Below are 21,485 nucleotides of genomic sequence, written 5' to 3'. Positions count from 1 at the left end.
CTTTATGTTGAAGGAAATGGTGTGTTGCTTATAAAACAGCTTTCCATTTGCACCTTCCCAAGTTCTACACCCAGATACAAAGTAGAAAGAGTAAATGCACAGTGGCCGGCTGGCAATTTGGATACACCCTCTTGGTGAATAACCCTATTGAAATTCCCTATTGGTCATTCCATCAAATGGGTCATTCCTGGGTTGTGTGCTCACGGGCCTGAGCCATGATTTAGCAAAAACCAAAAATCTGTGTCTGGGATGTGAAGGCCGGTAGAGTGTGCTCAACCTCTAAAACCCTCCTGTTCCTTGTAAGACTCTGCAGCTGTTCTCACGTTTCTCCCTTGGAGAAGAGGCACATGTCGAAATCCACCTAGTCAGAGCTTACGTTTGCACTTTTAGTCCACAGGAGCAAATTTGATTATATGTTGGTCAGCTGCCTATTATGTGCACAAGAGGACAAAATTCACTGGGGCCAACAAGCCGCCTCCATTTCTCCCGACCAGCTTACCCTGCTCCGCTTGCCACCGATTACCAGCCTCTAACAGTATACTCACCTCTCCCTTCCGCCCAGGCACGATTACAGGCAGATCGGGTAGGGGGAGTGGGAAAGACCTTCAGGCAACCTGAGGGGGTAGAAGAGAATATTCGGCAAGATTACCAGAGGATATTGGCAGAGGAAGGCTAGCAGTAGCTGCAAGGGGTGTTGCACAACTCTCATCCCCACGAACCATAGGGTTTAGTAACTCCCTCCGAAAAACAAGCCTCCACGTGGCTCTTGGGATGCTAAAATCTCTGCTGCTCCCACATTCACACCCAGTCCTCCCCCCTCTTGTCTGTGGAGCAGAGAACAGGTGGCACATTACTTAACCAATTTTCAAAAGCTTAGTCACTTCTGCTTTTAATAGATGCCAGCAGTTGGTATTTACCGTCCCGCTGATATTACGGCAGCCGTCAAGGGTACTGCCGCCCAGCCCGTGTTCCACTTGACAGAATCCATCCATGTGGAGTTAACACAATGGAGGAGGCTTAGGCAGGATGGGGTGCTTGCCCGGTGATGGAGAAAGACATTATAATGCATCACACCAAGAGTTGAGTTGACCTGGCTTCCAGTTTTATACTTGCCATCTGCTGATAAACATTATCTCACCTCCCTGAGGTAGTCAAAAGAGGCGTATGTTTTCTTTCTTTTTTTAAAAAAAAATTATTTATTTATTTATTTATCTTGGTCTGCGTTGGGTCTTCATTGCTGCGCGCGGGCTTTCTCTAGTTGCGGCGAGCAGGGGCTACTCTTCGTTGCGGTGCGCGGGCTTCTCATTGCAGTGGCTTCTCTTGTTGCAGAGCACGGGCTCTAGGTGCGTGGGCTTCAGTAGTTATGGCACATGGGCTCAGTAGTTGTGGCTCACGGGCTCTAGAGCGCAGGCTCAGTAGCTGTGGCGCACGGGCTTAGTTGCTCCGTGGCATGTGGGATCTTCCCAGACCAGGGCTCGAACCCATGTGCCCTGCATTGGCAGGTGGATTCTTAACCCCTACACCACCAGGGAAGTCCCATATGTTTTCTTTTTAACTTCATGGGCAATAATTGTCCCATTTTCACTTGCCAGTTTTTCCCCCCGGGTTGAATATCAGTTTGGGTATTTGACTCAAACTATAAATTGGCAGTTCTTGAGGGAGACTTCCAAATTAATGTACTCAAGGAGAAGGAAATTACATGTACAGCTCTGTTTTGAATAGATGTCCACCAAATACCAACTCTCTGTGATTTGCCAAATTTCTACCAGCTGCTCAGGGAATGGAAGGTTATGAACTTGGTGGAATAATTTTATAACCCTGCACTGTAGATGAGGCCATAGCAAGCTGCGTTTGATAACGAACTAGGGTTTCCTGCTGTCTCTACACGTGAAGAAAATGGCCAAGTACACGACTGGATTTCTAGTGTCATACTAAATGTTAGAAACTCAGGACTGAATGACGTCTAGTAGCTCTATGAGGCTATTTAAAATACTATAATCTTTATCATTTTTTAAAATTAATTTCTACTGGAGTATAGTTGATTTACAATGTTGTGTTAGTTTCTACTGTACAGCAAAGTGAATCAGTTATCCATATACATATATCCACTCTTTTTTAGATTCTATTCCCATATAGGTCATTACAGAGTATTAAGTAGAGTTCCCTGTGCTATACAGTAGGTCCTTACTAGTTATCTATTTTGTATGGTGTATATATGTCAATCCCAATCTCCCAATTTATCCCTCCCCCTGACTTTCCCCCTTGGTAAGCATAAATTTGTTTTCTATATCTGTGACTCTATTTCTGTTTTGCAAATAAGTTCATTTGTACCATTTTTTTTTAGATTCCATATATAAGCGATATCATATATTTGTCTTTCTCTGACTTATTTTACTCAGTATGACAATCTCTAGGTCCATCCACGTTGCTGCAAATGGCATTATTTTGTTCTTTTTATGGCTGAGTAATATTCCATTGTATATATATAAAATTTTCTATTTTATTTATTTATGTTTGGCTGCACTGGGTCTTCATTGCTGCGCACAGGTTTTCTCTATTTGCAGCGAGCGTGGGCTACTCTTCGTTGTGGTGTGAGGGCTTCTCATTGTGGTGGCTTCTCTTGTTGCGGAGCATGGGCTCTAGGCACGCAGGCTTCAGTAGTTGTGGCATGCAGGCTCAGTAATTGTGGCTCGTGGGCTCTAGAGCACAGGCTCAGTAGTTGTGGCACACGGGCTTAGTTGCTCCGTGGCATGTAGGATCTTCCCAGACCAGGGATTGAACCCGTGTCCCCTGCGTTGGCAGGCGGATTCTTAACCACTGCGCCACCAGGAAAGTCCTCCCTTGTATATATGTACCACATCTTCTTTATCCATTCATCCATTGATGGACCTTTAGGTTGCTTCCATGTCTTGGCTATCGTATTGTGCTGCAATGAATATTGGGGTGCATGTGTCTTTTTTAATTATGGTTTTCTCTGGATATATGCCCAGGAGTGGGATTGCTGGATCATATGGTAGCCCTATTTTTAGTTTTTCAAGGAAAATACTGTTATCTTTTGACTGGCAATTGTGGTCTGTGTCCTCTCCCAGAGAACCCCTCAAGTGAGTCACCTAGTGTTTGAATTCTCATTTCTCCTAAATGGTGACTCACACATGCAGAAGCACTGCATATGGTGTCCCCCTGTCCCCCAGTCTCCTGGTCCCCACTCTACCTCAAATCTCAGAATAGAGCACCGTGCATTTATAAATGAAAGCAGATGTCAGGTGTATCCTGGAGTGGGAGGGGGGAGGTCAGTCATTGAGGGAATCATCGAGCAAGCAATTACTTTGGAAAGAATCCCCACCCAGGCTCATAGTTGGCAATTTTCTCACTGAATTGTGTGGACTCCTGCGAAAACCACATCCACTTGAGGCCTCAGCGTACGGAGAAATCTTAAATGTACGAAACCACGTATAGTAGCACAAATCCGCAATGTACAAGCTCTCAAACAAACTGGAACGTGCTGGTAGTTGAAAACATGCCCGCACAGTAGTGGAAATCTGCTTTGGACAGCCAACAAGCATGCAGTCCAACGTACCACCGCTGAAGTAAGGGATGGACTTGGAGGACTTCAGTGGGATAAATATAAACTGCCAGCATTATTATCATTTTTAACTTTATCTGCAAACTCTAAGTTTAAAGAACCTATCCCATTTGAGATGGCTGTCATAACAGCCGACTTCAGAGGGACTTCCCTGGTGGTCCAGACTCTGTGCTTCCAATGCAGGGGGCGCGGGCTCGATCCCTGGTGGGGGAACTAAGATCCCACTTGCTGAGTGGTGCAAGGTATCTCTCCAGGTATATAGTGTCAGAACTGAGTTGAATGGTAGGACACCCAGGTGGTGTTGCAGAGCTGCTTGGTGAGGGGAAAAACATACACACATTTGGTGACCAGAAGTGGAGTACTGAGTGTAAAGGAGACACACAGGAGTGCTTTTCCTTTACTTTTTTTTTTTTTTTGGCCGTGCTGCGCGTCCTGTGGGATCTGAGTTCCTAGACCAGGGATCGAACCTGCGCCCACTGCAGTGGGAGCGTGGACTCTCAACCACTGGACTGCCGGGGTAAGTCCCTCCTTTAAGATTTTTAAATTCACAGCCAAAAAAAAAAAAACAACTTAATTCAATGAAAGGTGTAGAGCATCCTTTACTTGTGTATGTTAAAGTATTTCAGTCAAGGAATTCTCCTTTGGAATAATGCAACATTAAATGTTAACAAAAGAACCAAATATCCAAAGAAGTAGCTCACGTTTTTATGCAGTATCAAAAGAAAACTTTTTCAATGAAGTGATTTTTAAGTATGGTCCACAGCCCCAGAGGACCATAATCTACCCAAAACCCAGCAAGTTGGGCCCTCAGTTTTTATGGACAAAGTCTCTGGAAACACTCACCAGTTGCTGCAAAATGAGCTTTTGCAGGAATGTTTGTGGCCCATGAGGGGGTCGTTAGCAGACTTTTACCATAGAATTAAGAGTTGTATAGTATGACCTACTAAGGGCAAGTCACCAGTCACTAAGATGTGGTCTCTATTAGTTCAAGTCCCCCTGGCTTCAATTCCATTTTACTGCGAGTATCCTGGCTACTAGCCCAGGTCACAGCCCCAAGCACATGCACACACAGATGCTCAGAACTTTACAAGGAGGCTTTGTTGTCGGGCTTTTTTCAAGTTGGTTGAGGTTTTTGCTACTCTTCTTGCAACTTTACCAGCATAGTTTGTAGAGTTATTGGATAAACCCTGCAGTTCAGATGGAATTTACTGTCCATGCACTATTTACTAGTGATCTGATTAGATTTTAAGAAAAAATGTCTGATGGTTCAAATGAGTCATTTACACCATTGCTTAAGCAGATGCACACCTATCTTGCATCTTGACATTTCATGGGCAATATGCTGCCTGTGAGTTTGCTGTTCTCTTGAGCCGATCTTAATCAGGCTTTCTTCCCTACAACTCAAACCGAACACCTGTCGAGTCCACCATTCTCAGTGCTCATCTTTCTTGACCCGTTTACAACAGGTAACCCTGTGGACTTGCTTGCTCCTTCCGAAAATGCTGTCCACTTGACCTCCGGGCCTCTCCCTTGGTTTTCCTACCTCGGGGGCAGTTCCCTCTTAATCACTGTGGGTTCATCGCGCTGACCAATCTATGTTGGAGGGCTGAGTCCATCCTGCCTAGGTGACCTCACTGTTCTAGCTTCAGATGTCATGCATTATATCTTCCCAGCAGATATTCTTCACTTTACACCACTTCGCTTTTACAAAAGACCTAGCTACACTAGTACTTGATCCCGCTAATCAAAAGAAATCCGAAGAGAATTTTCCCTTTTACGAAAAAAGGGCGAAAATTGAAAACGGCATTCAGCACTTCTTTCGCAGTGAGGCCTCAGAGGCAGCGCGCACCCCAAGCAGCTTCCCCAGAACTACACTCAGCGTCTGTATCAAGCTACCATAGCTGAGCTGTGTCTGTGAGCATCTGTGCTTATCTCAGTTTATTTTGTGTATCCATTAGCAAGATGTGTCCTAAGGTAATTGCTTCTTTGCTTTACACCATTTCAGCTTAAGAAAGGTATCATAGGAAGGTTCTTTCAGATGCTGGGGAAACCTATCTCTCTTAAATTCTCTAATTCTCCTCCTGACTGCTTACCTAGTTCACTTCAGTCAAGAGTCAGCATCTCAATTTAGCTTATCCAAAACTGAACTCTTGATTTCCTATCCTCAGTCTTCCCCGTCTCAGTGTTAACTCCTTTCTTCCAGATGCTCAGGACAAAACACTTGGCATCACCCTTAAACCCATTCTTTCACCTCATTCAACAAATCAGCAAGTCCTGTTCTCTAATTTCCAACCACCTCAAGTATCACCCTAGACTAAGCCACTATCATCTCTCACCTAAAAATATTATACATCATTGCTCTCTTTGCTTTTACAGTTACCCAACAGCCAAAATGACCTTTTAGGTCAGATCATGTCACCCTTCTGTTCAAAAGCCCTCTGGTGGCTTCCCTGCCTGATCTGGTTTCCTCTTTTCCTGTGTACTTACCTCAGCTTTTCCTCTTGCCATCTTGGGTCCAGCATACTGGCCACCTTTTCACCTGAACATGTCAACCACACGACTTCAGACACTACATTTGCTCTTTGGCCTGTAATGCTCTGCCCCCAGATATCCACATAACCTCCTTCCTTGCTTTCAGCTTCCTATTCAAGCTATCACATTACAAAAGCCTTCCTAGACATACCGTAAGAGTCCTTTCTCCACCCGTTTTACACACATGTAGCCCAGAGCTTCAAGTCCACTAGGAACGTACCTGTTTCAAACTAGGCAGCAGTGATACTAACACATGCCTTCTGATACGCACAGCAAGTACTCACCACCTGTTATTCTTGCACAAGATATCTTAACCTGGCTCTAACTGGGAGTTAACTAGACAAAGATCCAAAATAAGCATTCTTAGGCAACTACCCGAACCTGCTCCCTATATGAAGCCTCTGCATTGCTATTCCTGTTCTTCCAGTCCTTTCCATGTGAGCTCACTAAGTCAGGCTGCAGCTTACATTCCCTCAAGACTTCTCCCACTACCAGATTATCCTCACCTTCACAGCACTGACCACTGCCTGAAAATTCTCTTCTGATAGTATGTTTCAGAGGCAGGCAAGTGGCCTCCTAGATCACTGGTGCTCAAAACCACCCTCAGCATGAGTGCAGCTTCCAGTAGTTGGGTATGCTTTCGCCAGTCACCAGGGGGCACTACCAACCTGATGAGCATTTGTCTTAGGCTCTGAACCACACCTCCGTCTCTTGAATCAAGTCACTGGCTGCACCCTGGGTTCACATAAAAGCATCACTGGCTTGCCTTTAGACTTAACCCTTATGCTTTTAAAAGTGAAATCAGAAGGCAAGGGTGTAGGGGACTAATTTTCCAGTATTTTTCTTGTAAACGCTTATGAATTCTTCTTTGGAATCCTGGAGGCTTTTACCGTTATTTGTGAATTGCGATTTTCTCCCTGTATTCTCCCATTCAATCTGGACTGCCCCAACCAGACAGAAAGTGCAAGTGCACTTTTTTCTTGCATCTGTATTGGAAACCTTAGCAGACAGTAACTGCTCCAGGCATGTCAAATAGATGCATTTTCATATCCTTGTTCTGATACCCACAGCCTTTTCAGATACAATTTGACTAGTACCTGCTTTTCCTCTGCCCACCAACTATCCCACACTCCATCTGTAATTTCATCTTTAAAACAGGGGCCAGCAAACCTTTCCTGTAAAGGGCCACATGGTTATTTTAGGGCTTGCAGGCCCTTAGATCTGTCACTAATCTCTGCTCTTGCAGTGTCAGAGCCAGCCAATACATAAACAAATGGGCATGGCAGTGTTCCAATAAAACTAGACACAAACTTCGATTTTGTATTTTTTCACATCCCGTAAGCTATTTTGAACCACTTAAAAATGTAAGCACCACCTTAGTCACACAAAAACAGGTGGTAGGACTAGCCAGTTTGCCAACCCTGTTCCAAGAAGTTTGACACAAGTATTCCAGGAGACGTCTAGATTTCTCTAGAACTTGGCTCTACTTGCTTTGTAAATAAGCTGAGACAATACTTCGCTTCCAACTGTGTTAAGTCTCTTTTTATTCTTTTGGTAATTTCTTCCAGAGTTAACTACTTCCATTTGTAGGTGATGGAACGTGTAAGACATCCACTTCAAATGTTGGCACTGCTACGAGCATGGTCTTTCCCCTTTATTTCAACTCAATTACTGTTGATTCTTGTTTATATTCCAAGTCCGGGAAGTGGTTTTCATTGCAGAAGTTATCTGAAGATGGTCTTATGCTTTCTAGTAGTGGTCTACAACCAGCTTCTAGCTTCTCCAGGAAGGCTACACAGGATGGATTTAGATATTACATATTAAACTAAGAGGCATTCTCTCAATTGAGTTTAAATGTATTTTATTTTTAGACAACCTACATGACATGGTTTTTTTTTCCTCAAAAACAATGCCTCCGCTCCAAACAAATCAACATCAAAACGAAGAGCTCAAGATGACATCAGTCCCATTTGTCTAAGTCCCGGTGTTGTGTGGATGAAAAGCAGCAGCCAGCCGGTTATGACGAGCAGGTGATAGATCCAAACAGCCGAATTCGTTACTGTAAAAACGAGGAAGACCCCATTACCACCTTTCCAATATGAAAATATTTAACATTGCTAGGCTGCAAATGTATTCCCCTATTCAATCTGGGCTGCCACGAAGACAGACAGAAAGCGCAGGGATTTTTCTTTTGCATCCCAGTGCAAACCAAAAGAACAACAGCGGATTGTTCAAGGTCTATCAGTGGATGCGGAAATGTCTCATTCTGAGAAAGTTCCACTCACTTTGTTCTAACAAAAGCCTCACACATTCTTTGAGTCCCTTTAGACATTTTTGTTCATTGCTGCCCCAATCCTGTTTAGTGTAGCCTTAAATTTATCTTACTCCTAATTTACAGAAGCCCCTGAAGGCTAGGATAATGAATGCCTTCATTTCTATATTGCCTCTAGCAATTCCTTGCATAGCAGACGTTCAATTTTAGTAAAGCAATTGGCATACTGGATCAGCAGCCAACTCTAAACTGTATTTACTAAAAGCCAGTAACGTCAAGGCTTTCACGACCAGCTGCCAATTATCAGTAGATAAAGGTGAACGGTTTCTTTACAAAAAGCTTTAATACTCATGTATATGTGCAGCAAAACAGGAGAAAGGCAGTCTGATTTCAACAAGCCATTTCTATAGGGAAGATAAACATAGAGTGTTATCTCTGACCTCTAGAGCTCAGGATTTAAGCTGTGCTTTGTAATGTCACCTATAAGTTTTCTGCAGATAAAGACTCTAAGCCTTTCTGTACCATAAAAATCTTTTACACGTGAAACACCCTCTTTATGCCCCTAAGAGAATTAAGACCTAGAGCCTCAGTTTAAAAGGATCCATTTTAACTATCGTAGTGGCAAAACAAGGAGGATTATGCCTTGGACATCTCCATTTTTACATTAATGATTCAACCCACTTCTTTATACTTACACATTTTTCCATTTCTAGACCATCCTTAAAGAAAATCATATATGGGGTCACACCATCCTCACGGTAGTCCAGCAGAGCAACCATGCCATCTGGATTCATGTTTTCACCAATGAAGAACTTAGGAAGCAAACAAATACTCAGAATTAGATTACGCACGGATGTGTTGTATCAAAACAATAAATCAAAGGATGATTCAGAACACCGCTATTTAAGTCAAGGGATTTCAGCAACTAAAGGCTCTGATGCCTAGGAGAAAAAATGCTCACTAGTCCAACTTCAGTTCACTCAAAGTACTAATAATAACCAAATAAAAGTACAGAGCAATCCAGGGACACGAGGCTTTCAGGAAACTTACTCAGCCCCACACATCCATTTCCAAACCCTAGAAACAAGGCTTTTTACATAGTCAAGCACAGGGAACATAGAGCTAGCAACGAGAGCATATCACATGAGAGTTATCTTATGGCCAGAGGATGTATGAAAACCGGAAAATTAAAGAGCCAGGTTGTGTTCATTTTTTTTTCTCAGGGGTAAAGGAAAGTCACTGAAGTTTCTCAATAGGACAAGCTCAGATCAGAAAGGGCTTCAGCGGCAACAAGACACACTGGAAGTGGAAAGAGAAAAGGAAGACCACTTGGGAGTTAACAAGCAATTCAAGAGAAAGAATTGGGAAATGTATGTTATCTGAGTACAGATAAGATTCTGGAACCAGAAGACAAGATCTGGAAACATGCTTGGGAGCAGAGAAAGCTAATTCCTACAGCCTAGACTACTGGAGTTGAATCTATGAAGTATTTAAACTGTTCAAAAGACCGAGAAAATAACCACAGCTTAATTACATCAGAGATTCATCAAGCAACTCATTTTTTGCTCAGTTAAAATTGTACAATCCTTCGGTCCAAATATTTAAGTTATTTACCTGATAGTTTTTGAAATTAGCAAGGATATGCTTGATTTGTTCTGCAGCCCCTGTCATAAAAGGTTTTACTCTTTCTGGTCTCTGTTCTTCAAGCTTCCCTTTGATTCTAAAACAACATTTTATTGATAGGTTATTCAGTTCTGAGCAAAATATATTTTCATTAAGTAAAAATTACAAACTGAAACCAGCTGTCACTGAGCAAAATAACGTGGCGCACGCGATCAAGAAATTACTAGTTCACAGGAGGGATGTTTTAATCCACAAGACTGTTTCTAACTTGGAATTTCACGTCAGCTTATCTCCACAGTACTATTCTAAAAAGGTAAAACCAAACACATGCTCCAGTATGCTCACATTATTTTACTTATAGAAAAACAACCACCCTTCTGAGCTCATTAATAAAAAGACCTCTGACAAGCACGCCTGCCGCTAAAAATCTCAGTTAGCCAACCCCTAAATCCTATAGGATTTTCAGACCTCGACTGGGGTGTGCCGGTATCACTTACGACTTCATGTAATCTTTGATGTACTTCTTGTAGGCTTCTTTTGTGAAGCTGGTTTCCTGCAAGTGATGGTTCATGACAATATCCACGCCAGTGATTACCGTGCTTTCGGTACCTTCGCCCTCGGGGCCTTCAGCGGAGGCATTTCCACCAATGAGCGAGTCATCAATGTTACCCTCTGTCCTACTGACCATCTGCATTAAGAAAAAGTTTAGTTGCTAACACATCCTCGACTTTACCATAAACGCATCCAAAAAATCTACTGGCACCTCATGTACCCGTCATCCTTCCACCAAACATTTAGTTCTTGTCGAATACCATGAACACGTTATGGGGGAAAAGATTCTAAAATCGATTTCCTGAAACACCTCAGCTCAACAATTCTTTGTTGACCGGAACGGAAAGGGGGTCATTTACAACCCAGTGGAAGTTTTGCGTGGGCTGTCGGGTTGAAGAGCCAAGTAGGAATAAGGCAAACGCCGAAGGACTTGGGGCTCCCAAACCGAAGACAACCTGTCCGGGACCGCCTGGGAGGAGGATGGGCGCCGAAGCGGCGGACCTATTTCCAGGCTCAGCTCCGCCTCCACTTTTCTAGAAAAACCCGAGCCCGGAAAGAGCGTCTCCTCCGCCAGGAGGCAACGGCGAGGATTGCACAACCCCGGGCGGGGGAGCGGCGGAAACCCGAGCCTACCCGGCCCCGCGCCGCGACCCAGCCGACTCACCTTCCCCTCCACCTCCAGACACAGCCCGTCCGCGACCTCCCGGATCTTGTAGATGTCGGAGAACATCTCATCATCTGTTCGGGGACATATACCCGCCGGTCACGGTACGCCCGAGGCCCGAGCGGGCGCCATTTCCCGCGCCGGCCGGCCGCACGCGGCCCCCGCCCCTCCCCGGACGCTCGAAACCCCGACGCGCGCCCCACGCACCGACCCTCCTCGCTCCCAGGAAGGCGCCGGCGTCCCCCAGGCCCACGACACGGCGACGGTGGCCGCCTCCCCGCCCCCACCCACACCCCCGTCCCCCGTGCGCGGCGTTAGGGGCAGTGCAGTCCCGACTCACGGCTGATGAGGTCCCGGTAGATGATCATGATGGCGACTGGAGGGAGACAACGGTGGCACTAGCTTAGGAGCACGGAGCTCAGAGCGAGCGCAGTGCAGCCGGAGCGGCGCTCGGGGGGAGGGGGGAGCGGGCGGAAAAGGCCGACTCTGCCGCTCCCCAACCTCATATAGAGGGCACGTCCCCCTACGTCATCTCCCGCTGCGCCTCCGGAAGCGCCGCAAGCGGTGACGTGGCACGCAGAGCCACGCGGTGGGCAGGGCCACTGCGCGGGCCGAGGGGAGGACAGGCGAGCATCCGGGGCCTTGGCCCCGGGATACAATGCTGTGCGTTCCGCTGGGATCGCGGGGCGGCCGAGGGAGAGGAGGCGGGGAGGGGAGGGGAGAGGAGGCGGGGAGGGGAGGGGAGAGGAGGCGGGGAGGGGAGGGGAGAGGAGGCGGGGAGGGGAGGGGAGAGGAGGCGGGGAGGGGAGGGGAGAGGAGGCGGGGAGGGGAGGGGAGAGAAGGAGACAGAGGGAAAATGCCTGAGGGCTTGGCGAGGGGTGGGGGGATGGAAAGGGAGGAGCGCGCGGCGGAGGGAGGAGGAAGGGGGTCCCGGGCCCTTAGTGTTGAAGCGGCGCCTGGGGCCCTGCCCGTCCCGACATTTCAGGGTGGCTCTAGAAGGTGCTGGGCTTAGGTGAGGCTTAGATGAAGTCTCTTCAGGTTTCCGCACCGGGCTTCGCCCAGCGCAAGCTCCCACCCTTTCTGGGAGCAAAGTGTCCGCTGTTGTAAAGAACTTTGCATTTACGGAAGGTCCCCTCGACGTCTGGAGACCGCGAGGCTGTCCACGAGGATGCGGTCAGGGGACTGGGCTTACGATCAGCCTCTGTGATCTTCGAGGGCCTCGGAGAACTTTTCAGCGTTTGCCCCCAGGGCTGCCCCACCTCGAGTTTTCTGACGCCTTTGTGGGGCAGAGCCGAGTCCGAGTTGTGGGATCCAGGTCGTCCCGCCTGCCCCCTGGGAATAATCGTAGGGGGCGTAGAGTCTGTGGGAAGGGACTTGAAGAGGAAGGAAGGTGTCAAGGGAGTTTGCACAGGTTTCCCATCTCAGTTTGGTCCCATATTTGGAAGTTTGCCGTTCCTAAGACAGCTATAAAATCTTCATGTTTCTGTTTTGCACTTGGTTTAGAATTAGGTCCTTTGTTTGAAAAAAGGGTATGTTGTCACTTTAAGGTGAAGTCGAAATTGTAACCCAGGCGCTAGAGGGTAAATATAAAAGGAAGGAGCTTCCCACCGGCCGAAATTTTATTCGGGCTTTAGACCCAATTACTCGGTATTAAAAAAAAAAAAAAAAAAAAAAAAAGCCTGGTTTAGTCACGTCTTTGGTTTAAAGGCAAAGATATATGCCAGTATGAAACCGGAGAGCTTGTTCCGTTCCACACCTATATTTGTGCTCTACTGTGTCCCTAGCACTGGGTTTTGCACAGAGGTCCCAATTGTGAACAAGTTAAATCCAGGCCTACCCGCACAGAAAATTTCATTCTAGTAAATCAAAAACAGGCAATTACAACACATTAACAATTTACCCCAGATCCAACAATAAAGCATTCCACACAATAAGAGAGCGCAACCCTTGTGAAAGAGCAGGGCACAAGACAGTGAATTGAGATTGATGGAGAAGTCAAAATGAAAAAGAGCCCGGAAACGGGATCCTCCCTGGAAGATGGGGTGTGGGGCTGTACTGGACACCCCAGGAGTCACCGGATGACTGGAAGGAAGCTAAAAATGGGATGAAGGGGATCTGAAAACAAATGGACGTCTTCTGAGAGATGGTCAACTAAGGATCGCTCAAACCTCTTATTTCTGGGATGTGTGAATGGAACATTATTATCCCAGGCATATCACAATTTAGTTATTTTCCTCAACTTGAACATTTTCAAATTATTCAGAAATCTTCCCATCACCCATGCAGTACCATCAAACATTATTCCCTCGACTCCTCTCCAGTTTTATGTTCAGTTGAAAACTTTTTTTCAAGTTTTATAAGATAGCCACAGTGAAAAAGAGTACTGAAGTTAGAATCAAAGCACCCTAGGTTGAAATCTTGGCTTTATCTGGTACTAGTCCTGTGACCTTGGGAAAGTCAGCCTCCCTAAGCCTAAGTATAAAATGAAATTTTTGGGAGTTAAAAGGGTTTTGGGGAGTTAAATAAGATAACGAAAAAATGCCTAGCATCCTCAATAGGTTATCAGTAAATATTAGTTGAATTTGGGTGCATAATTCTCCCCAAATTTTAATACTTTTCAAAATATTCCTGAAACTATTCCATTAACCCTCTGTTATTTGGAAGTATTTGGAGGATTTAGTTGATAGATACTGTACTAAAGACATTCTTCTATTTAATCACAACACTCATAGTGGATCCCTGAAAGAATTCAACTTGTGTCCTTAAAAGATTTCTGTCTCAGGTTCATATTTGATAGCTCACGATAATTCTGTGACTAGACATCCTAAAAATAAAATCTTAGGAAAATCATATTTAAATTTCAGGGTATTTCATAAACTCCATCTTGTGGCCTAGAAAATCTGTGCTGTACCTGGAAAATATCTACTTAGAACACCAGTGATAGCAATAGTTGAGGGGAAAATAGTCACTGCTTGCAAGCCACTGACAAAATTGCAAGGAATTGGCTTTTATCCAGGCTGATTGGCTTTTGCTTAGGAATCACTTGAATATTTTTATTACATTTCTTTCCTTACAGTCATTGATTTCTAACAAAATCTAAGATTGTCCTAGATTTTACAGCTGAATATGACTTGGTATCTCTTACAATTAAAGAGATTTCAAAGACAGTGTCTTCTGGTCTCTTCACACACAAGTCCTCACATGAGAAAAGCAACTCAGGTGGGCTCTCCATTTTATCAGTTAGGGATTGACTACATGGCTTAAACACATAAGGGTTTATTCTCCCTTATAAAAAGAAATTCAAGGGTGTCGACTGAAAAAAAATGCACCACCTAATAGTTGAGAATTAGGTTTTATTTGGCGAACAAAACTGAGGACTTAAGCCTGGGACACATCCTCTCAGACAGCTCTGAGGGACTGCTCCAAAGATGTAGGGGAGGAGCCAGGATATAAGGAGTTTTTGCAACAAAGACCCGGGTAGATTTCTGTTAGTTAAAGAAGCCATGGATCTCAAGTTAAGGAATATAGAGCGCTTTGCTATGTATGGGAAGATGCAAGAGTCTGGGGTCACTGAAATCATTCCTTTGATATGCACCTCAGCTCTCTGGGGCCAGTATCCTCAGTATCCTCTGCTTTCTCATCCTGAGTCTCCTCAGGGTGTATCACTGGGGAGGGAGAGCGGGGTTGGAGGGCTGCAGTGACTGAGAGCTTGGCAGCGGGCAGCCCGTTCGTCTCCATCCTGAGTTCCCTCTAGGCTCACCGTCCAAGGTGGCTGTAGTGGCTTGACGGCTGCAACATCCTTTGCTTACTGATATGGCAGGCAGCATTTTTTCATTGATGGGGGATGCAGTCAGACGGAAGCTATGAAGCCGTCTGACTTCATGGGCATCGCAAACCCAGGATCTTCCTTTCTTCTCCATCATCCGTGAGATCTGTAATAGATGCTGGAATTCCAGCCATCACATCCATCTTGCAGACAGCCAGAAGAGGGGAAGGACCATAGGGGTGCATTCTATCTGCGTGTTTCCTTCTACAGAGCTATTCTAGAAGCCCCACTGAGCAATTACAAGGACGGCAGCAAACTGTAGTCGGCTTGTTCATTGAGATAGGCTCATTACCACCCTAGTAATAAAATCAGGATTTTATTACTAGGGATGAATAGAGGCAGCTAGAAGCCCCTGTTGTACCCACAGTGCAAAGGGTCTGGTTCTCAGCCTAGAAGTGTCCACTTTGCTCACTGGGGGTCAGGTTCAAGCTCATAACAGATTGATTTGCCACCCAGAATACTGTTAATTTAGGATGAGAAATTCCTCGCTGGTTAGGTGTAGTGTAGAAAGTAGTTATGTTTCAGAAAATGTGGTTTGATCAATAAGGAGTTAAGCAGAGGGGGTTGGAATGCAGCACATGGTTGTGACAGAAGGTGATTAGGAAAGAACCAGCCAAGCTGGACTGTTCTTGGTGTGTGTGGTCTGAACCCCTTCCTCTGGAGATGTGTTAATGAATTCTTATTGCTCTTTTTTCCTAGTCTTCATACTCTGCTAACAAATCATTGCTTTAGTCAAGTTACAAGGCAAGGTTCTTTGCTTTAGAGTAGAGCTGTCCAAAAGTACTTTATTGGACAAGGAAATGTTCTATATCTGCTCCGTCCAACACCGTAGCCACTAGGCCACAAGTGGCTATGTGCACTTGAACTGTGGCTAGTGTGACTATAGAGCTGAATGTTTATTTCTATTTCGCTTTAATTAATTTAAATTTAGGTATCCATGGCTAGTAACTTTACTGGGCAGCAGAGCTCTGTAATGTAAACTCTGCGAGGTCATTTGACATGAGGTCAATGACACAAGGGATGTCATTTTGTTAACTGCGGCCTGACTTAATAATTATTGATCAATGAGTGGAAGAGATGACGTTTTCTTCATTTCTCTTAATTAGATTAAGTCTAATTCCAACTCAGTTGATTAATTGGATTTAGCATACTGTATATCCAAAACCTGGTATCACAGTGTTTTTCAAACTGAGAATTTAGTGAATAGTGACTAACTTTATTAAAAATGAAATAGGGGGCTTCCCTGGTGGCGCAGTGGTTGAGAGTCTGCCTGCTGATGCAGGGGACGCGGGTTCATGCCCCGGTCCGGGAAGATCCCACATGCCGCGGAGCGGCTGGGCCCGTGAGCCATGGCTGCTGAGCCTGCGCGTCCGGAGCCTGTGCTCCGCAATGGGAGAGGCCACAGCAGTGAGAGGCCCGCATACCGCAAAAAAAAAAAAAAAAAAATGAAATAGGATAAAAAAGAACATAGACTCACGTGTGGTAAAGATGAGTATTGTTTCATGAAGCTTTTGTCTTAGATTTATATGTGTATATATGCACTGGATCTCAATGTAAGACGTATTTCTTCATGTGGCTCTAGGCCCAAGAGGTTTGAAATCATTGATTTAGGCAAATTTTCTCTTCAAATCTATTTCTTGGCAGCATCAAATGTTCACTTTGAGTGGAATGCGCCCCAAGATTCAGTGAACACTTATTTTTGACTTTGTTGCCGTTTTGGACAAGGTTCTTGTGGCCTTATGTTCTGTGAGGTGTTTATGCTCAACAGGAGAATACCAAGGCCAGCTCCTGGCAATGTCTAGGCCTAGCTCAGAGTACAGGTTCGTATCCTCTTAAGTGAAACCAAGCAATATAACTAATGTAACTCCCGTTGGTGTTGTTGATGAAGGTAAAGTGATCACTAGAATCTAAGATGTTGTCAGATGTTTGAATATTTCTTTTAGCTTTGAAAAATAGGATGTTTTTCTGATTATAAAAATAATAATACACATTATAGAGTATTTATAAACCATAGAAGAAGCCCGATAACTAGTATTGATGTCTTAATATTCTCAGTTTGTAGATTTATAAAAAGGGGGTGTGTGGGATCCCGCTGATGTTAAAGCAACTTCTCCATCATAAGACTTTAGGGCATTGGTCTGTTTTGTTTTAGGCTTGCTCTAAGAGGAGAGATCTATGAACAAGCCAGTTCAAAGAGCTCTTGGTTGGGGGACTTCCCTGGCTGTCCAGTGGTTAAGACTCTGCCCTTCCAATGCAGGGGGCACAGGTTCAATCCCTGGTCAGGGAACTAAGATCCTGCATGCTGTGCAGCATGGCCAAAATATAAATAAACAAATAAAAATTAAAATTAAAATTGTCCCACTTCAAAGATCTCTTCTTTGGGACTACTTTTAATTACTTTTACACTGAAGTTTTTAATATCTCTAGTAAAAGATTATTAGGCTAATCAGTGAGCTGGGTAGGTAACTCCAGCTTTCCCATTCTAAATCTCTTAGGTCTATCAGAAAATTGCTCAGGTATTTTTCATTTATTATGAATATTTTCCCATATCAGTAGCTCTTCATCTAAAATGCCATATAAAGTTATTATAAATATTCCAACTGATGAATGTACTATAATTTATTTTTAAATTATACATCCAAAAATTGGGAAACAGATGCACAAAAATTTTTTTAAATATTTATTCAGGTACCCACCAACCACAGTAAATAACTGCTAACAGTTTTTCATATTTGCTTAAAGTTTTTTTTTTTTTTTTTTTTTTTTTTTTTTGCGGTACGCAGGCCTCTCACTGTTGTGGCCTCTCCTGTTGCAGAGCACAGGCTCCAGACGTGCAGGCCCAGTGGCCATGGCTCACGGGCCCAGCGGCCATGGCTTACGGGCCCAGCCGCTCCGCAGCATGTGGGATCCTCCCGGACCGGGGCACGAACTCGTGCCCCCTGCATCGGCAGGCGGACTCTCAACCACTGCACCACCAGGGAAGCCCCAAAGTTTTTTTTTTTTTTTTATAAAAATATTACAGGGCTTCCCTGGTGGCACAGTGGTTAAGAATCCACCTGCCAATGCAGAGCACATGGGTTCAATCCCTTATCCGGGAAGATCCCACATGCCGCAGAGCAACTAAGCCCGTGTGTCACAACTACTGAGCCCGTGCTCTAGAGCCCGCGAGCCACAGGTACTGAAGCCCACACGCCTAGAGCCCACGCTCCGCAACAAGAGAAGCCACTGCAATAAGAAGCCCGCGCACCGCAACGAAGAGTAGCCTCTGTTCTCCGCAACTAGAGAAAGCCTGCGCGCAGCAACAAAGACCTAACACATACAAAAATAAATTTTAAAAAATAATTACAGATAAAATTGAAGTCTCCTTTATCCTCCTTTATCTCCTTCCAGAGGTCCTTCCCCCTCCCCACCAATACCCCCTTCAGGTAACCACATTCCAGTAAGAAAGGAATAAGCAGAAATCGGAGGGTCTACTCCTTCCCTTTGGGTCCTGACCCAGCAGTTGCACATATCACTCACTTCTTTTATCTTATTTCCAGAACCTAATCATAGAGCCCTCAGCTCCAAGGGTGGCTAGGAAATGTATTCTTTATGCTGGTTGGAAAATGGATAGGGAGTTGGAAGAATGAGCAGTCTCAAACAGCCATATTGGCACTTCTGTGCTCTGTGGCATACGGGGAGGAGAAACAGCACAGAATTAAGTCAGAGGAAAATTTAATGGTTATGAAATAGTGGCTGACTTTTCCCTCAGCTTTTCCATCTTGCGTCACAGAATTAACGTTGGATGTAGAAGTACTTTGTCATCATGAATGAATGAATGAATGAACAAATGAATAAACAAATAGTAGAGTGATTTCCATACTTATTGCTGTCTCCCTTCCAGATCGCTAACTTGTTGTCCGGCTTACTCCTCTTTTCATTACATGACCTCTCCTTTCCTGGTGCATCCTGCCTGTCTGCCCATCCCTCCCCATAATAGTCATGGAATTCAGCACATAGTAGGAACCCAATACCATTTTGTTTTTCCAATACCGTTTTAGAATATCAAAATTTAGGATGTTGAAATAAAGGGCCTGAAGGCAGTAAAATCTCATTAGGAGAACAAAGCAAGTGACAGAGTAGTATAAATAGCATCAGTATCCCTTTTAGGAAAAGAATATCTCTTTGCACCTGTATAAAATTTTTCAGGTGTTTCATATTAAACTATTAATAGTGATTACTATGGGAACTGTGATTGGGATTAATGTGGAGAAGAGTTAGAGTTTTAATTTTATACCCAGTAGTACTCTTTGAATCTTTAACATGTATATGTGGTACTTTTATAATTAAATTAAAATATTATAGTGCAGTGCTTCCCAAACTTTGGGAGTTTATGTACCAATAACATTTCCAAGGGATTCCCTGGCGGTCCAGTGCCAGGACTCGGCACTTTCTCTGCCATGGCCCGGGTTCAGTCCCTGGTCAGAGAACTAATATCCCACAAGCTGCACAGCACAGCCAAAAACAAAAATTTCCAAGAAATTTGAGTCTCCATATAAGTTTGCCAATAAAGCCATTAAAAGTATAACCACGACTGTGTTCTACAATTGCCATTTCATGAATCAAAGGGCATAGTCTCTAAGTAATGGGTAATCCTCTAAATTGAATACACTTAATTCTGTGAAAAATTCATTACGTTGTCCTTATTTTTCTCATTTTTGCTTTGGATCTTTTAAAAAACTTTGTAGTTTGGGTTTCTTGACATTTTTATACTTGGCACAGATAGGACGAGTGATTTGCCTAAGGACAAACAGCCAGTGGATAGCAGAGGGGAGGGATCCAGCTTTATGGACTTCTGGCTCCCAATGGGGTCCTTCTGGTTGAATAAACAAATGAATAAATGCTTGAATATGGCTAGACACTCTGAATTCTGACACCAGAATTCAAGCTTTTTAGAATGAATTAACTCAACTCTTGTATTAGGAAAAGGGCAGCAATGAAAAAAAAGTGAAAATCCAAAACAGGATGTTTTGGAGACAGTATTTAACTGGTCTAATTCATATTTGAAATTTATCACATAGTTGAGACAAACGGGGAAGAAAACAATAGTAGACCTCTTCATTAAGCTGTCGGCATGGCAACAGTAATTTTTCAAGGCTGCCTTAGCTGGGGTCACTGGAATGTTAACAATGAAAAGAAATTAATTTTTTCTTTAGAGCTCATGGGCACACTAAGGCATAGTAATTTATAACTGCTTTTAGAGCAATTTAATGCTATTTGAAATATCAGATATGTAAAAATGTATTCAAAAGTCCAAGAACTAAAATTACAGAAATGTATATAGGAATATATATTATGTTAATATAATATAAATATATTTTAAATATGTAACCTAAAATGAAATATTATAAAAATAAAATAAATATTTCCTATACATAAATTATATATACAATATAAACATATTTATAGAAATATATATGACCATGAATATATAATTCTTTATTGGCCCATTTTTGTCCTACCCTATATTGTATATCCGTTAGTATAGGTATAGAAGTTGACACCATTCTCAAAAACTGTTCCAAAATGATGAGAATTAGATTTATAACAAGTAGTTCTACGTTGATGAGGAAATATACTTGCAAGTAGTCTTTCTCGTCACAATTCTGTGAAGGTGTCTAGGGGAAAACACACTGTGTTTTCCTTTACCCTTATATACAATATTTCAGACACCAGATGTGTCGGGTTTTTCCCATACCAACCAATTCTCCAACACCAGCAGGATGTCCTACGGTTCCATTCAATTCTGACACTAACTCTCTGGGTCCCACAAGTTAAGGGCTCAGTACCACAGGACTCAGATGCACCCCCCTTCAGATGCCAGTTGCAAGTAGTAGGGCCCCAAGTTACCCACAGCTTCTGTGCAAATTGGCTACAAATTGGGGGTTCCCATGAACCGCTCCTTGGGTTCAGTCATTGGCTAGAACAGCTCACAAAACCCAGGAGAACAGTTTACTTACTCTTGCTTATTTATTTACTCTCAAGAAAGGTGTGAAACCTAATTGTCGTCTTTATGACTCTAGAGTGCAATGAAGCACATAGTAGCTACTCAAGAAATTCTTTTGTGTGGTGATCATTTTGAAATGTACTGAAATATCAAATTACTATGTTGTGCACCAGAAACATAGTGTTGTAGGTCGATTATACTTCAACAAGCAAACAAACTCATAGAAAAAGAGATCAGATTTGTGGTTACCAGAGCTGGGGGTCGGGGGTGGGGGGGAGATTGGATGAAGGTGGTCAAAAGGTACAAACTTCCAGTTATAAGATAAATAGAGATGTAATGTACAGCAGGATCAATATAATGAACACTGCTGTATGTTATATATGAAAGTTAAGAGAGTAAGTCATAAGAGTTCTCATCCCAAGGAAAAATATCTTTTTTTTCTTTTAT

General features: G+C 43.7%; 1 protein-coding gene across 2 annotated transcripts; it reads right to left on the bottom strand.

Annotated features, from left to right (window-relative positions):
* Positions 1 to 7,959: 7,959 nt before the first annotated feature.
* Positions 7,960 to 11,722, bottom strand: TPT1 (tumor protein, translationally-controlled 1). 2 transcript variants are annotated; one of them, XM_082859371.1, is made up of 6 exons: positions 11,567 to 11,722; positions 11,227 to 11,300; positions 10,508 to 10,698; positions 10,002 to 10,107; positions 9,079 to 9,199; positions 7,960 to 8,174 (listed from the first exon to the last, which is right to left on the bottom strand). In XM_082859371.1, exons 1-6 carry the CDS (start codon positions 11,592 to 11,594, stop codon positions 8,065 to 8,067), a joined length of 630 nt encoding a protein of 209 aa, XP_082715497.1. In that variant the 5' UTR covers positions 11,595 to 11,722; the 3' UTR covers positions 7,960 to 8,064. The 2 variants fall into 2 exon arrangements, with proteins under 2 accessions (XP_082715497.1, XP_082715496.1); XM_082859370.1 differs by having other exon boundaries at positions 9,083 to 9,199.
* Between the last annotated feature and the right edge of the window lie 9,763 nt (positions 11,723 to 21,485).

The sequence above is a fragment of the Leucopleurus acutus genome (assembly GCF_964270905.1).
Source record: "Leucopleurus acutus genome assembly, chromosome: 18".
Taxonomy (NCBI): Eukaryota; Metazoa; Chordata; class Mammalia; order Artiodactyla; family Delphinidae; genus Leucopleurus; species Leucopleurus acutus.
The sequence above is the reverse complement of the archived record's forward strand: the minus strand, read 5'-3'. Positions and strand labels throughout refer to the sequence as shown.